The sequence below is a fragment of the Aquila chrysaetos genome, chromosome Z (assembly GCF_900496995.4).
Source record: "Aquila chrysaetos chrysaetos chromosome Z, bAquChr1.4, whole genome shotgun sequence".
Taxonomy (NCBI): domain Eukaryota; kingdom Metazoa; phylum Chordata; class Aves; order Accipitriformes; family Accipitridae; genus Aquila; species Aquila chrysaetos.
In genome coordinates this window covers 17626859-17644691 of record NC_044030.1, presented here as the reverse complement: position 1 = coordinate 17644691, position 17833 = coordinate 17626859, and the positions used below count along the sequence as shown (strand labels likewise).

Below are 17833 nucleotides of genomic sequence, written 5' to 3'. Positions count from 1 at the left end.
TCCAGTAAGACCAATTAACTTTCCATACCCAGCGGGATTTGTGTATCTCAGTGTGCAGCTCTCACTCATTGAACTAAATTACTAATACCAAATCAGCGGGTACTTTCATATACCCAGCATCAAGACCTGGAAAGACAATACAGTTTATCTCTACTTACTCATGGCAAGACAACTTGATAACATCAGCTGTGCTTCCCTGAAAGGTTTGGTCTCACCTACACTGTGTTTAGAAAGAAGGAGAGGGAATAAATATATATCACTGAGAGAAGAGAGATTGTGATAAAATTTGTGAGCGTCCCAATGCTAGGAAAAAAATGAGGCTTTAACCTTTCACATGGAAGTTTGTTTATCTGTAGATCAGTAAACATATCTTGAGAACTAGTCTACAGATACGAAAAAGCCAGTCACGTTCCTTGTTATAGTACCTACCTTCATGTTGATTAACTAGCAGTGCAAGCTGCCTGGTTTGCCTGCAGCAGTGGAAAATAGTGGCTTAAAGGAAGAGCATAAGCAGAAACTGAACAAACACTACAGTAAATCCAGAAAACAGAGATTTGATCCAGTACCAGAACTGAGTGGAAGGCTAGGGGAGTTGTATTGCAGGAACACTGCTGTTTGTGAGATGTGTGATAAAGCAAATACACAGGTGTGTCTACCTGGCCTGCCACTGGACAGTTAAGAGTGTGTCTGGATTGGGTTTGAATGTATGTTGGAGAAGACACTGGTTTGCACACACTACTGTGGTTAGGTTGCTGCTGGCCCCAGGGTAGCTTTCTTGGAGCTGGGGCAGGTACCTGCTTGCCAAAGTATGTCTTCTGAGATGAAGCTACAGGTTCACCTCACCCAGGGAAGCAGACTGGCCATAGTGATCACTGAGCATGTTAAAAAATGCACAGACAGGAAACATCAATGAAGTTATGGCACCAAAGTGTAAAATGTACATGCAGTGCCTGCAAGGTGGGGAGGTGATAAAAAAAAATTAGGTGAAAAAAATGCAGAGAACTATAAATTTGACAGACAGAAAAATGCATGAAAGAAGCCACCACTGGAGATAGAAAATGAAGGGAGAGGGAGATGATAGCAGCACCAGGACAAGAATTCCATCAGGGAAAGGCCACCTTTTACCTCAGGGTATGGCTGGAGTAACCATGCTTGGTTTACTGGAGATACTGTAGATTCGAATGAGTGTAACTGAGAGGAAAGAAGGCTTCTGATATTTGTATTGGAAGAGTAGTGAGATACAGAAAAACACCTAGCAGTACGATTATTCTTGCTGTTATGGCCAGTGTTTCAAACTCATTGCAATTCCTCAGTCACTTAATGTATTCAAAGGCAGATGAGGCTATGGGACTGCAGTGCAGAGGGAAATGATAAACCTAACATCAGACATGTATAAGCTATTTTTTGCATATAACACCAGTCCTGCAAATATTTCTAGAAGAAGCAGTCTTGTCTTTTATTGATCACTGGGGGCATGTTTTAATTCTTAAGTCCAGGTCTTTTGACTATACCTGCAGTGTTCATGAGTGTAGAGGAAATGAAGAGTTAATCCACAGTGTTTGCTTTCTGTCACAAAATACACAGTGCTGGTGTTTTAACGACAGAAGAGGTTTCATCCTTCCTCTGTGTTAGAGGAGGCCTAACATGGGGTCCAGTCATGCTCCTAATGTGCACCAGCAACGCAGCTGTGGGCAGAAGGACTATCCCTAAGAAATACAGTCTATGTGCAGGAGTAAACATTGTTGGCTTGGTCACATAGTTGTTCAGCAGTTTAATAGTCATTTCCAGAGACCTCAGGGAATAGGATGTATAAGGTGCAGTCTTACTATTTAAATGTCTTGGATGTTTAATAGATGGCTCCTTTGTTAGTTCAGCTGTGATGTGTTCAGTCACGCTAGTAGCTCAAAACTAGCATTTCCATTTTTGTGTCTTTAAAGAAGATCAGAGCTGATGAGGAAACAATTTTTGCTTTTAGGTTGTATGCAGTGTTTGAAATTTAACCCCAATTCTTCCATCAGGCTGCTTTGAGCTTCAGCCTGCTAAGCAGAGCTGCTTATGTTGACATTCAGCAAACTTCACTTTTCCCTGTTGCACAGAAAGACCATAGTTCAAAACAGGCTATAAAAAAAGGAGAGGAAAAGCCACAGAATTTCTCAGTGACAGCTTCTCTATCCTTGACACTGTTCATAAAAACTGCTTCTAGAAAGGCACTGGGCTGCCCAGAATACATAATGCCCACAGCAGGAAAAGAAAAAGAAAAAGAAAAAAACAACAACAACAAAACAACAACAACAAAAAAAAAAACAGCAGTTGTTCTGCGCCATCAGAGGAGCTCCATGCAGTGAAATGGGAACTGTGAGGATGAGAGATTCACTTTGCAGGCTACAACAACTTCTCTGGAGTCCTGAAATCATGCATATTCAGCCAAACATATGTAAATCTGGTTTAGCCCAGCTGTGAAAGATCCCCTAAAGTAAACTAATAAAGAGCAGCTGGATATGTTTAAGCTCATCCCAGGCATAGTAGAAAGGTCCCAGAATGTGCACTGAGCTTTTTTTACGTCATTAGAGGAAATGCAGCAGACTTTAAAGGAAATTTGTGTTTTAAGATGCAAAGCAGCATAAAGTTTGCCTCTGCTGAGACAAGCTACAAAAGAATTAATTTTCCTTGACATTTGGATTTTATACATCTTGTTTTAACTACTGTGAATGCCTGTGTTTTACTTTTTTAAAGGATCTGCTATGTCTGCTTATTCCCCATCACACAGAGGCATCTAAAATTATCAGTGCTCACTGGGAAAGGGTGAGAGGTGAAGGAAAGTACTGAAGTCAGGAAAGTTCAAAATTACCAGCTACTGCATACCACCTGCCAGTGGGAGAAAGGTTGTCAAGCAAGTGCTTCTAGTGCAAGAGCTGGCCTTGAGCCGAGCCACTGGGACAAATAAAATCAGGCTGGCTTCAGGACTGTAATGACTTTCATTGTTACAATATAGATCCAGGAGGTTGTGTATCTTAAATCTTCTCCCACACCTGCAAACTTAATAAACTGGTTTATTTACAGAGATACTGCTTAGAAGTAACGCAATTAAAAAAGCTCTAAGAGCTTGCTATTCCAGTCTTTTTCAGGTCTGCCTCCCCTTCGTTTCAGTGGGGGTGGGAGTTGTCTGAGCATGAACTTGCTGGTTCAGATCTTGTAATTTCCATCTGTAATAATCCCTTTCAAAAAAGAACTGCTTGTTTCTAATTTCTCAAAATTCACAAGTGTGGCCATCACATAGGTTTTGTATGGGTGTTGTGGCATGCAGAAAAATTGGATTGCAGGCTTATAATCAAACTAAAAACAGATAATTGAAATCCATTCTGAAAATGTTATGTCAAGATTGACAGGTTATCTCATATGGACATTGTGGAGTTGTTTCTCTCACCTTTCTTGCTTAATTTATCTGGCTTAAAAAAAATACAAGAATGAAAGTTCTCCATCTTCCCATTGAGAACAAAGCTACCTGTTGATCTCCCCTCTTTTAGTAAGTTACAACCACCTTTTTTCTACAGAGAGTCATGTTGACAGTCATTCATCAAAAGTGGAGAGAAGTAATATAATTTGGACCAGTTGAAAGGAGAAATAAAACCACCCTTAGAGATCAATAGATGAACCTATCCTGGAGGCATTGCTTCTGAAGTATGTCTGATTAAGGGCCAAAAAACCCAGACAGAGGCCACTGTGGCTGATCTGATTGTTTAGATCCTTTTCAAGGCTTTGTTACATGTTACTTCAGGCACGTTATATATTGATTTTCTTTTCATAGTTCTGAAGTACGATTTCTCCTCATACTTCCAATGATCCCCAGGCCTCTTGTAATTGAAGGTTTTTTCTTTACCAAATTCATTCTTCTCTCCAAGCACATGCATCTGCTTTTTGTTTGCTGCGTATCTCAGACTGCTAGCTTGGGCTAGCCAGTTGGCTTTGAGAGCCATAGGCAATATCTGCGGGGAGATGGATTGCTCTTCTCAGCAGAGTCATGCAAAACTTACAGTTGCAGACCTTTATAAATCAACAATACTGCTTTACTGCAAGGGGAGGGGGGAAAAAAGCATATGCCAGCAGCTTTAACTATGAATGTTTGAGCTGGTTTTTTCTAGCTGGTGACACCAAGAGTCCAGAAAAACAGATACTGGGTAGAATTGCACTGAGTCAGCAGAACGAGTCCTTGCAGCCAGAAGGAAGATGAAGGAAAAAGCTTACTTACTGTTTTCAACAAAGCAGTTCCAATAAAGTGGCAACATCAAATCATTGGGATTATAATGCGGTTGGTTTATGTCAAGCCTTGAAATTATTCCTTCAAGAAAAATGTGAGATAAGATCTCAGAAATGCATGATAGACTCTGGTCATTCCTGAATTTGATATCACTTTAAATCTGTGTGTCCAGTCTAAATTAATCTGAATTTTTTTTATTCCTATTGCTGGTTAAAAAGGAGGAAGAAAGCTTGTTAATACCTGCAGGGATTTTCCAGGCTGAAATAGTCTTTTAGCAGCATGAGACTGCCTGTAAACACAGTTCTAACACCTGGAGACACATGTTGAAAACCTATTCAGTGGTATTTAAAAAAGATATTCTAAAGCCCATAAAAACCTCCATTCATAATGAGTCTATACCAGCGTTTCTTGCACATCTAAGCAGAAGGAGGCATACATCAGACAGAGAAGCTTGCACTGAAGAATTAAATTAACTGCAAGATTTTCCCTTTGAATAACAACAGTAAAGAAACCATTGTACCTTTCTAGAACAATGACTTGTTCTGTGGAAAGTCTCAAGTGATTTTGTAGGTGCTGGAGATGGAAGTGGGGTCATTCGCATTTAGCTAGAGGTGAAGTTTAAGACAGCAATGACACTTACTCCATGACTTCTGTTAATGTGTGGTCTAGACGTAAATAATACCTTATTCCCTGATAGTTATTCCCTCACTTCCCTGCCAAAACATCATTCTTCATTTCCCACTTCTGTGTTTCGGCTTGGTGTGTGCCACCATTTTGGGTTATTAGTTTACCATCTGTTGCAGGCAACTTTGGAAAGTTAGACAATGACAGCTCCCTGCAGAGGTCATCACAGAGTGTTCTTGGTGCACATGGCATGTGGTCATCTCATTGTCCAGGATACACCTCTCACAGCCATAAATCATTTCTGGGGCAGAGGTGTCTTTGTCTCCACATTACAGCTAACTGTAATGCTCAAACTGAAAGGCGTTATTTTTGGTGACATGTAACTAGTTATTTACACATGGGAACTTGTAGCTACAGGACCAGGTACTGCTCTCTGCCCTGTGAGTTATTCTCACTGACTTCAGCATGGTTGTGAAAGAAGGCAGCGTTTGGACTATTGTATCACTAAAACAGCCTCACATTAAGCTATTCAAACTGGGAAGTCATTTGCTGTTCATTTTCTTTCATCAAGCAGTTATGATGGTTATAATCTGGAATTTCAATTTGTGATCACTCCAAAGCATATGCCAGAACCTAGACTTAGAAGCATGTGATTGTTGGGCTCTTCTTGATGTTCTGCCATCCCTGTCCCTGGTCACAGGTGAGACAAAGAAATTTAGGCTTCATCATGGGATGTTCTTTTTTACACTGTACATGCTAAAAGGACACAGCTCTTTCGCTGGGCCTCTGGAGTTGAGGTCTCCTTTCTGCAGATGCCTGTTAATTCCTGTTCTCCTGAGACACGCACCTTACTTCAGATCTCTTTCCAGGTAGACCTTTGATCAGTACTTTTCAACTGCAGCTTTTTATCAGGTTTTAGCTCACTTTCATTTGCTTCTGAGAAAATAGGTCAAAGACTTTACAGAAGTCAAAGGCTATCATACTTAATGTTTCCCCATAAAAAGTAAGCCTTTCTCCTGTCAAGAAAGGAAGTTGATCTGGTTTAATGTAATTTAATTTTGGCATATTTGCTTTGTTGGGTTTTTTATAATTACTTTATCATCCTTTGGATGCTCATAAAATTGATTGTTGAATCACTTGTTCTATTGTCATTCCCATTCTAAAAACTGCACTGGCAGGTCTGTCTTGTGTTAGATCCTCCCTTCGGCTCATCTCAAAGGCACATAATATGTTTGTCCTTTTCCAGAGCTCTTGATGCTCATACTTCCTCCAGCATTCTCGAAGATACTGCACAGTGTCTAGAAATCGCTTTGGCTAGCTCCTTAAGCAGTCAGGGATTAATTCCTTTAGACAATTTGAAAACATATACATTATCTAAATATTTCTACCTCTTTTCTCCGTTCTGGTTGACACTTATTCCCTGACTTTGTTACATTTCTGATCACAGATCAGAGTGGGAATTTTTTCTGAAAAGTGAAGCAGGAAAAGGAGTAAATGCTTCAATGCTCATGCCATGTATTCTTTAGAATGATGAACTCTATTCCTTTGTGATTATTTCATCCTAATTACATTTCTGCCCCCAGAAGTTCTTTCCTGTTAGAATTAGAAGGAGCAGAACATGCCCAGAATAGCTTCATAAGCGTTTTCATGCGATAACACTTTCAGCACTGTGCACATCTTGCTTTTTAACTTGTTTTTTAGCAGATATACAGGTACAGTCCTAACCCTTGAATACTTTTGTTAATTGGTGAAAATAAGAAGCCTCATCTCCTTCCTGCTTATCATGATTTATAATACAGTAGGTCTATATCATTGTATCACCTCTGGTCTTTTCTCTCCTATTTTCACCCAGAGACAATTCAACAGTCTGCTTCTCACTTTTTCCAGAACTTTAGAAAAAGTATATGTATTCTTGATATAAAATTTAACATCTCCTTTCTTTTTCCCCAGCTACCTTTAATGAACAAGCTAGATCAATACTCTTCTCATGTGATTTAGCCAAGCACTAGCTCATTTCAGAATTGAAACACTTTGAAAGTTTGGAAACATTTTTCTTAATGTCCTCTTAACCAGCAAGCCAGTCAACACTGTGTACCTTACCTACAAGCTCCACTGGAAGAAAGAATGAATTATGTATAGCAGAATAATACAATACTATATCAGGTCTTCTTTCATTAGATGACTAAAAGAGGTGATTTTGCATGTTCTAGATTGTTACAGGACAGGGCATACTGACTGAGAAAATGAATGGTGATGTTAGGAGATGGAGACAAAAGGACATGGGATGAAATTACAGAAAGTTAGTGGAGGAGGAAGGATCAGGTTGTCTACAGCAATCAGAATGGCCATGAAAAGTGGAGGATATCAGGTGACTAGCTTGGCTCTTGTAGTGGCCAGAAGTAATAGTACATCACATGTTGGAAGACCCTGAAGTCGTAAGCCCAGTTGTGATTTGCTAGGGACAGAGCTTGACTTAACTGGAAGGCTTCAGGGAGATAGATAAGTGTCAGCATGTTTGTGGCATTAGCGACATGGAAGGTCTGATCCTCAAAGGTGCGAATATTTAACCTCGTCTGTATCTTTGAAGCTTTTTCAGTTTTACTACTATTTTTACCGCCAGACCTCTCCCAAGTATAATGTTAATACAGGTAATTCTGTTAACAATATTCCTTTCCAAAGAATAGCTGGTTATTATCCATGGTGATACATCTCCATGCACTACAGAAAACAGTCAAGGGTATGGATGAGCAGTTCTGACCACATAAAATAAGCAATGTATTTTCACATTTGGAAAGAAGATACTGCAAACAAGAAAGTGCTAGACATAATATTTTAAAAGTAAAAGTATTTAATTTAGAATAATTGTTTTATTATTAAATATAAGATAAAAATAATATACTGATATTTATATCAATCATATTTTACAGTCTGCTTCCATAGCATTTTATGCAGCCAGCCCAGTCAGTTTTCCAGTACAAAATCTCTTAGAAAGATGTCAGATAATATATAGCTGTAAGATTTTTCAATAGCAGCTATTTCCTCAAAGCTGGGAGTCTGAATACTTGACTTTCAAAAATGTAGGCCCTACATTTGTCTGATTATTTTCTCCATTTATTTTAATTCTTTGAATAATGAGTGCTAGTGGATGATGCTGGACTGAGCCTTGGGGACTGTGGTGTTAAGAACTGCAGAATAGGTAAAAGCATACACAATGCAGTCTGTAAAGTGGCATGAACACTGTTCTATCTGTTTCCTTTCAAACAACTGGCTTGTTTTGAGGGCGTAGTTGGGATCACACAGTTCTTTATTCATCCCAGCCTGTGAAGGCAGTTAATACTGATGCTAGGGGCTTGAGAAGTTGATTGGCAATGACTGCAATTACCAGCCTATTTCGTATTAGATTTCCCTCCCCTGTGGTCATGACAGTAGGATGCTGAACATTCCTCATACTTTTTCATTACTTAATTGTATCTGTTCCATAAACATTAATGCAGGGTCAAATCTTCCCCATCTTATTTCATTTAAGTTAAACTTGTTGGGATTGCTTGCATAACTAAAGACACATGGATGAGATCCATGATAAAAAATAGATTACATCATTAACCTGATATTGTGTCCTGAGAAGATCCGCCTGCCTAGAGCAAAGCCACTAATGTGGCTTTATCTCTTTAACTCTAGTATAGAAGACATAATAAACATCAGGAAGGTTTGAGCTCAAGAGGAACTAGCTGGAATCAGGCTGTTTTAAGACCCTCATAAATTTCTGCTGACAAAACACCTGCAGTGTGTCCTTTCAGCTACCCCTTTCTTGGACACACATGGTTGCTCAGTCTGAGCTGTGTGTTCATTTTGTAAAAGTGAGTTGTAATGATTCAATATCTGTTGGTAATGTAAAACTGAAGATTTCATATGGCTTTTGTATGCAATGTTGCAGGTCTGTGCTTAAGGCTGCCATTCGCAGAGTAGGACTTAGCCTAAAGCAGAAGGCTGAGGGTGTAGAACAACCTCACTTAGCCAGTAAGAAGTGTCAGGCACAGATGTGAGCTGTAAGCCATTCCCTTGCATCCTATCACTGGACACATGAGAGAGAGAGATCAGCACTTGCCTCTCTACTCCCCATCATGAGGAAGTTTTAGATAGCAATGAGGTCTCCTCTTCTCTAAGCTGAACAAACTGTATCTTCAGCTGCTCCTCTTCAGTCATGCCCTGTAGTCTTTTCACCATCTTTGTTGCCCTCCTTTGGACACATTCTAATATTTTTATACAGTTGGCCCTTTTGACCACGAGGGCACATTGTTGACCTGTATTGAGGTCAACCAACCATCATCAACCAAAACTGCCAGATCCCATTCTGCAGGGCTGCACTCCAGCCTCTTTTTCCCCAGTCTATACATAAAAGGTGTAGGTGCTTACACCCTTAGGTAGCCACTTGGCAGGATTTTGAGTCTTTTTCATGCAAAAAACATTAGACTTAAGTGCTCAAGGGGGCATATTTTTGAGAAGTTTGTGCATGGAAGGTGTCCGTGAAATTAGGCTTTTTAAGTTGAAGCTTTTCTTAACTTCATGCCCAGCAATGCATTTCTGGGTAAGACTTAACACTTCCCTGACCATCCTTCCCACCCATTTAAGATTCTGTTTCCAGTTCTCCAGTTAATGACAGCAGATAGTTTTACAAATGTAAATAATTTTTATCTCAAAATGCTGCAGAGTCTAGCATGTAAATATCAGCAGATGAAGGTCCACAGAGGACCAACACCTTTGCGGTGAAATGTAGTTACTGCTGACTGTGCCGTAACCACTAGACTGTGGTTCTGGTCTATATACAGTAATTTTGCATGTGGATTGAAATTACAGAGCTAGGTTCTGCTGTTGCTTTTTAAATGCTGATGGCAAAGAATAGAAAAATCTGCCTCTTAAAAAGCTTCTGGGCTTTAAAAGAGGGTTCTCTTAGAAACACTTAATTTGAAGATTGTTTCTAATTATATATTGTTTTCTGAGATTTGCTTTCCTCCCTTTACTTTTTTACTATTAAGACATTTATATGAATGTAGGCTCTTGCTTTCTTAAGCGATCATCCGCTCTTGCTATTTATTCTCCTCATGAAATCATAATCCTTTATTTGTCACAGCACAACAGTTTCCATGGCAACCAGCTGTGATGTCACATGCAGGGGCTTATGATTTCAAAAGCTGTTTTGCTTTTAAACATAAAGTTCCTATCTTGTAAGCGAATATCCCTTGTCCACATAAACACTGCAATTAAATGCAGACAGAAAAATATATGCTATGGAAGCAATACTATATCTAGCCAGAATACTTACCAAAGGTTTCTGTGAGATAGTGGCAACTTTTCAATGCTCTTTTGACATAGTTTTCTGAGGAGTATTTTGCATTTGGTTCTAATTCTGGGCCACTAATACCTTCTCTGCCAAATACATGGAAAGACATTATTCTAGAAGGAGTTGATTTACGACATGGAAGTTTTTTATCTTCATGAAGTCTCAGGAGAGCCTTGGAGGTACATTTTCTGTCTCTCCTGTAATAAGGACAAGGATTACTTTTCCTTAGAGCATGTGGAGCTTTTAATACCCTGGCACTTGGACCCTCTCTGGAGAAAGAGGTGGGAGAGATGTTCCTTCAGCTCCTTGTCAGGCTGTGGCTGCTCCTTGTTAAGCACTAAGAACAAAACCAGAAATGAAAAAAAAAGAAAACTAGAGGCTCCGTGCTTATGTTTCATTAGTGCTGCTGGCTTGTTGCCCAACTATGTCAGAAAAAACTACTTTCTTCAGAAATTCAGGGTATTAATTAATGCTGTATTAGGGACTTCAGATGGAGAAGGTGCACTCTGCCAAAGATGCTTTCTCTGACAGCGAGCACTTGGAGGGCCAAGTAAGATTTGACAGTGAACTCTGACTGTAGCACAGGACCACAAAATGAGGCCTTCAGAGTCAGGGCTTTCAGATGAGAAAGCATAGGCTTCAGCACAGAGGTCAACCTATTCATGTGTTCAGAACAAGAGAGAGCTTTTAAACTTAAAATAGCAAGGACAGTCATCTAGCAGGCTCAACAGATTTCAACACTGTGTTCTATCTTTCATAGTTATTTAAGCATCCTCCTGAAGCTCAGGCATGTGACACTGACTTTTAAAACACATGACAAAGATAACAGAATGATGAGCAGAGAAAGCAGCCTTAAACAATGTAGGATGCACTTCTCTGGTACTTGCAGAGCTTCTCCTCCCCTCCTTTTAAAGGTTTTTCAATTTGAATGGTTTACCATAGTAAAAATAATACGGTATTAGCTGAGGAGAGATTGGATGGAGGGAGGGGAGGAATGAGCAGTATGTCAAAGGAGGAGAAATACTAGCTCTGACCTGCTGAAGTCAGTGTGAGTTGCCCAGGGCCAGGATTTCAAACCGATTGCACTTGCCCTGCAAGTAAATTCTCTCTCCCCTCCTGAACTTTGTAGTTTTCAACTCCAGATCTGAAAGCTGTACTGAAAGCCCAAGGCTGCACATACTAGATGTAGCTGGCAGGTACAGTATGTCTCCAAATTTGGGCAAGCTGATCAAAAATCACCTTACAAAACACAAACAAACCTCCCAGGGCATGCCTTTGAACAAAGTAGTTAATGATAAGTAGCTTTTCCCTGTCCTTAGTTTGTTTAACCACCGTATGCTGTTTATTGCAGGAGTGATTCGTGAGAGTTACCTGAAGGGTCATGATCAGCTGGTGCCGGTCACCCTGCTAGCCATTGCTGTTATTCTTGCTTTTGTCATGGGGGCCGTCTTTTCAGGAATCATAGTGTACTGCGTCTGCGACCATCGCCGCAGAGACGTGGCTGTTGTGCAGAGGAAGGAGAAGGAGCTGACCCACTCCCGCCGCGGCTCCATGAGCAGTGTTACCAAGCTCAGTGGCCTCTTTGGGGATGCTCAGTCCAAGGAGCCAAAGCCTGAAGCTATCCTCACGCCTCTGATGCACAATGGCAAGCTGGCTACCCCAGGCAGCACTGCCAAGATGCTAATCAAAGCTGACCAGCACCATCTGGACCTGGCCGCCCTGCCAACCCCTGAGTCCACCCCAACCCTGCAACAGAAGAGAAAGCCCAGCCGTGGCAGCAGGGAGTGGGAGAGAAACCAGAACCTCATCAATGCCTGCACAAAAGATATCCCCCCGATGGCCTCGCCCGTGATTCCAACTGACCTGCCGCTCAGGGCTTCTCCTAGCCACATTCCCAGTGTTGTGGTCCTGCCCATAGCCCAGCAAGGCTACCAGCACGAGTACGTTGACCAGCCAAAAATGAGTGATGGGGCTCAGGTATCTGTGGAGGACCAGAATGCCACCCTCGAGTACAAAACTATCAAGGATCATCTCAGTAGCAAAAGTCCCAGCCACGGGGTTAACCTGGTGGAAAATCTTGACAGCATGCCACCAAAAGTACCCCAGCGGGAAGCTTCCCTTGGGCCCCCAAGCACCTCGATGTCACAGAGTGGCCTGAGCAAGCGGCTGGAGATGCACTCTTCTGCTTACAACGTGGACTACAAGAGAAGCTACCCTACAAACTCACTGACGAGAAGTCACCAGACGTCGACCCTCAAAAGAAACAACACTAACTCCTCTAACTCGTCCCATCTTTCCCGCAATCAGAGCTTTGGCCGGGGCGACAACCCGCCGCCGGCCCCGCAGCGAGTGGACTCCATACAAGTTCACGCTGCCCAGGCACAGGCTGTGACTGTATCTCGGCAGCCGAGTCTCACCACCTACAACTCACTGACGAGGTCAGGGTTGAAACGCACACCCTCGCTAAAGCCGGACGTACCTCCCAAACCTTCCTTTGCGCCGCTCTCCACATCCATGAAGCCCAATGATGCGTGTACATAATCGGGGGGGGGGGGGGGGGGGGCGGCAATTAAGCAGAGGTTGCCCTTGAAAGCCAGTGTTCTGCAACTGTTATCACTCGCTCCTCTGAGAAGATGGTTGTTGCAAGCTGAAGATGTGTTGGATTTCTGCTCTCTGGGAAAAGTGGAATATTTTTTTAAACCCGAGCCATATGACCCATGGTTGAAGGTTTGCAATTGCAGGACTCGCCCCCACAACCCGCCAGTTCCTTGCTCAAAAGACTAACCCTCCATCACAAACGTTGAGCCAAAAGCACACAGGTGAAAGATGACTGTGACATTTCACCCCCAGCCCCCAACTGCACAGCGCATTCCTGAACTGGGAAGGAGTGCTCTGAAAAGCAAAATAAATAATGACAAAAACAAATTTAAAAAAGAAAAAAAAAAGAAGAAAAAAAAGAATCCATTGATAAAGCTAACTCTGACTTAACAATGGCAGAAGTTTACTACGTGCAGGTACTGTGAAATGATGCCCATCAGTGTTACAGCCATTTGGTTACAGCAGTTAAATGCCGTGTTGGGCAAACTATGTCATAGATTTCTGCTACCCTTCTCTTTTAATGAATAACATGTGACTGTTAACACAAGTAACTCCTCTTATTTATTGTTCAACTTTTGTTTTTCCTAAGGAAATTACTTCTGCGTATCATCCTGTGAGCAGCTCTTCAGAGAAGTACCTTGAAAGTTATACCTATTTAACATGAAGCCCATTAACTGGAGTAATTAAAACTCTTTTATTTTTCCAATAAATTCACTGAGTTAGATAAGTTGGAGCTGGAATTCTGAACTTTGTGCCTGGACTGCCTGATTAGCTGAAAAAAAAGGGGATATCTATTTAAGTCTCTCAGCTAATTAGCTGGCTGGGACTCTGACCTAAGACAGCAACAAACAAATACTGCAAGTTCATAACTTCTAACAGCAAGAGAAACTCTTAAAAGCCGCACATTTGTGCACCATTGCTATCAACATGGCTTTGTCAGTAGCTAATACTTTCTGTGAAGGCACCAGCTTGTGATGTGCCATCTCATTTCACCTTGCATGTGAGACGGCAAACAAAATCCTCAAACAGTGTGAACTAGTTAATATGCCGGCTGTTACCATGCATAAATTATGGTCTTATCACACGGGTTTTTCGTGGGAATATATCTGTGAATAGCCTGTTTTCTTCCACATGTAAATTTGTGCCTTACACCCTCAGTTGTGTATACTTGTGAGCTGTAGTATGTAAAACCTTTTTCTTTTTCCCCTTTGAGTAATGCAAATATTTATTGATCCTTCCTCCTCCAAGCCCCTTCAAGAACTGGAGTAAAGACATTGAAAGAACAACATGGTGGTTATTGTCATAACCCCGTGCCCCACAAGAAATTAGGCTAGCACCATACCCTCCACTTCAATTTGACTTTCTAGCTGTGCCAAGTCCTCTCTCAAAACCACCCACAAGCGGCGATGCTCCCAAGGCACCATGCTGGGGATTCTGCCTTCCCCCGCCTCCTGCTCCCCCTTTACCACACGTCAGCATGGGGATCATTCTCACCGGGCAGCAGGGAAGTGACCAACACCCTTGTCCACGGGGCTGGTGTGTCCCCTGGCTGGGGACAAGCGCCGGTGAGAGGGGCCAAGCCCTGCAGAAAGCCCGGCTGCACATCCTGCAGCACGCAGTGCACATGGAGCTAGGACAGGCAGGCAGGCTCCTGCTGTAGCTACCTGCTGCTCCAGAAGGATGCTGCATATACTTCTTTGGGGAAAAATGTAATTTTTTTTTTTCCTTTGTTTCTTTTGTGTGACTGTGCATGTAGCTAGCGTGGGAGTGTGCGCGCACAGGTGTGTGCGTGTGTGTGTGTGCGCGCAGGTGTGTAAGTTCCTTTCCAGTCTTTCAGTTTATGCAAAAACGTAGATGTGTTTTTAATCTGTTACAATAACTGTGTCAACATACTGTAGAAAAATGATGGGGATCGCTTCTAAGCTTTTTATATATATATATATCTACTGAACAGTATGTTTGAGTAAGGTGGTTGTTTCTGTTTCAATTTGTTTTTTAAAATTTTATACTTCCATTTGTTTTTCAGGGTTTTGGTTTTGTTTCTGAATGATTGAAAAGACAGATTTTAAGTCCATTAGCTTATAGATGGTATATATAAAGTCTGGATGGTCTAGACCAAAGTGTGTAACAAGGGTGCTTGCATGTTCTTTCATTTCATCATGGCTTCTTTTATGAAACAGTTTTGTTCACCCTTAGTGAACTATGCAGACTGGAGTAGATAGATCTGTATCCAAAGCAATGTTGTTGTTTTAATAAAAACAAACAGAAAACCCTTTGAAAACAGTAGGTAGCAAGGTCATTTGTGTTAAAAGAACCAACTTGCAACCTTTTTACCAAGCTCCAAACCCCTGGAGCACCAAATGCGCAGGTCCCCTTGTTACTACCCTGCAAAGCATTCTCCCAAAACGCAGAGACAAAATGATCATGGCAACAGCTTGTGCAGCGATCTGCCTTCGCGATGTACACCACATCAGTTACCGGGTTGACCTTGAAACACACATTTTGTACTCAGTGGGTCTTCTGTTTTTGTCCTTTCCCACCCTCAGTTCCCTTCCACCCTCTGTTTTGAGGTGTTCATGAACCTATGTGTGCCTTTGCTTTCCACCCTTGCTATACACTGGTAGATGCAACAAATTCAGACTCTCATTTGTTGTAAAGTTGTAAAGTATTGTGATGTCACCAGTTTCCCTTCATTTCCACATCCCCCTAACATCTGATTCACAACTTAATGTATGTTGTAAAAAAAAAAAAAAAAAAAAAAGGCAAGAAAGAAAAAGAAAGAAGGAGGAGAAAAGGGGAAATAAAAGCTCTTGATTACATATGGTAATAAAACCAGACTGTTCTACCTTATTTCTTGTGTCCTGGTTCTTTTGTTTCTGTGACGATTTTTCCATTTCCTTGAAAAAATACAAACAATGTGATACTGATCATTTTCATCAGGTTATGGTGAGAAAGAAATTTGTTACTTTATGTCTGTTACGGAAGATGAAGTTGACTTCCGAGTAAGGTGATGGTAATTAAAAATTGAATCACGCATTTGCTCTCCCTCTATTCATATTCTGCATTTTCTTTTTATGAGCTTGTTCATCATCAAATATTTATGGCAGACTTGATAGTTTAAAAGATCAAGGCTGGGATTTAAGCACGCTTGGTCCACCAAAATAGATCATCATACAGATGTGACTTCATCTCCAGGCTTTACAAATTAATAATGGAGGAGCCTGTGTTTTCTTTTAGCAGGCATAAATCTATTGTGCTTCATGGGCCTGATCTAGAGGATGTTACCTGAGACTAATTCTGCAAAAAAGTGGTAGTAAACCGTTAAATAACAAAAGAGTATATAATCTCCCTAGTCCTGGGAGTTGTTAAAACATACCTGCATTCTCCACATTGATTTTGTGTAAATGGGGATCACTTACACACAGCCATTACAGTTTGGGTAAGCGCTCGGTTACGTTGGTTACTGGGCTTAGTGATTTTGTTTTGTGACAGGAGTTTTGTGTGACCCTGTAGAAACATGGGATCCGATCCAGTAACTTACCCTTGGTCAGGTCATACTTGGGCTTTCCTGCCCTGTCAGGACACCCTGTTCTGGACCTAGATCCTTACTGATACGTGCCAGTCCCCCACCTCGCACCACGGATAGCCCTGTCACTGGCTCCACAGAAAGTGGTGAAGTACTAGCTTTCCGTAAGGAGTGGGACATGATGGATTTAAAAAGAGAAGTCACAAAGCCTTGTCACGCTCTCCTTGGTGGAAAGCAGCAGGCCCCTCTGCAGCTCCATCTCCCCCTCTCTGCCCTGAAGGACACCAGGGCTCCAAAGGTGGCGGCCTTGGCGTAGCAGTGACATGCAAGAGCAGAGCGTTGCAAACATCATTTTTCAGTGCCTTGCCCACAGACACATCTGGTTTTTTCTCAGGTGCAGGCTTCCTTTGAGCCAGGCACACTGGCATGCAGATGTGCAGTGTGAAGGCAGGGAGGATGCCTACCAGGGCTGGGACCTGGCAGGCTGCCCCGAGTGATGCTAAGGGACCCCCATTCTGGGGACCGGGGGCACTGTATGGTCACACAGTGCACCGCGCTGCTGCACCTGACCTGCATGCTCCCAGAGTCACAGCAAACGGGAAAGCGAAAGCTCTCTGGGTGCTTATAGACGTGTGTCATTTTCAGTCCTGCAGCCAGTCCTTTGTGAAGTTACTTTGTCCAGCTTTGTTTGAAATGCTTCATATAAGCAATACCTAGGGAAACTATCCAAAAATTACCTCTATTTTAACGCTAACAATAATATTCCTCTATAAACAACTGCAGGCTGCTGCCTGGAGGGCAGGGCCCAAGAACACCTCCAGCAGTGGCGCTGGCTGCCTCCTTTGCAGAGTTCCTTCATCCATTGCCAGTGAAAGAAGGTGCATTTAAAGCACGGGCATGAAGGAGGGAGAGTGGGAAGGGGGATGCCCTGATGCATGAGCCATATGAGGTCTCTAACTGCTTTGCTTGTGTGGCCACAAACGGCTGCCCAAGGGAAGGTGTGAACCTAGGTCCTTAAAGCATCTCTCTCTGCTGGCACACACATAGTCTCTGGCAGAGACCTGTCTTACTGTACTGCTGTGCAGAAATGACCAGGAGAGGAACTGAAGGAAACAGGGTGCAGCAGACCCCACTGCCCTGGTGGGGTCTTAGCCAGCCAAGCACAGCACAAGCACCCACAGCAGCACCCTGCCAAGGAAAGATCCCTCCACTGAGTACCCACAACTCCCCTGCCAGAAGAGGCAGTGCCCTCAGCCTCCAGGGTGATGGCTTTCGATGGGGGAGGAGACCTCTGAGCTACCTGCTGTCTATTTGAATCATGAGATCCACCTCCTGCAGTGACCACTGGTGCCACACTGCAGAAGCTCCCTGGGGTTGAACAGGACGAAGAAGATACCCAGGAGAAAGCGGGGGTGTTTTGAACACTTCAGTCAAGTTAGTGTCACCTTATTCATAGTATTAATGGTACTCATGTTGACCTCATTTAGCATGT

The 17833-nt window shown here is 42.3% G+C and overlaps 1 protein-coding gene across 7 annotated transcripts in view; it reads left to right on the top strand.

The window, feature by feature from the left end:
- Positions 1-15665, top strand: part of SEMA6A (semaphorin 6A) — a 116601-nt gene extending 100936 nt beyond the window's left edge. For all 7 annotated transcript variants that reach the window (XM_030003877.1, XM_030003882.1, XM_030003879.1 and 4 more), the window contains one exon: positions 11569-15665. In XM_030003877.1, coding sequence (XP_029859737.1) covers positions 11569-12758 — 1190 coding nt within the window. In that variant the 3' untranslated portion in view covers positions 12759-15665. The remainder of the gene's footprint in view (positions 1-11568) is intronic.
- Positions 15666-17833: the final 2168 nt, after the last annotated feature.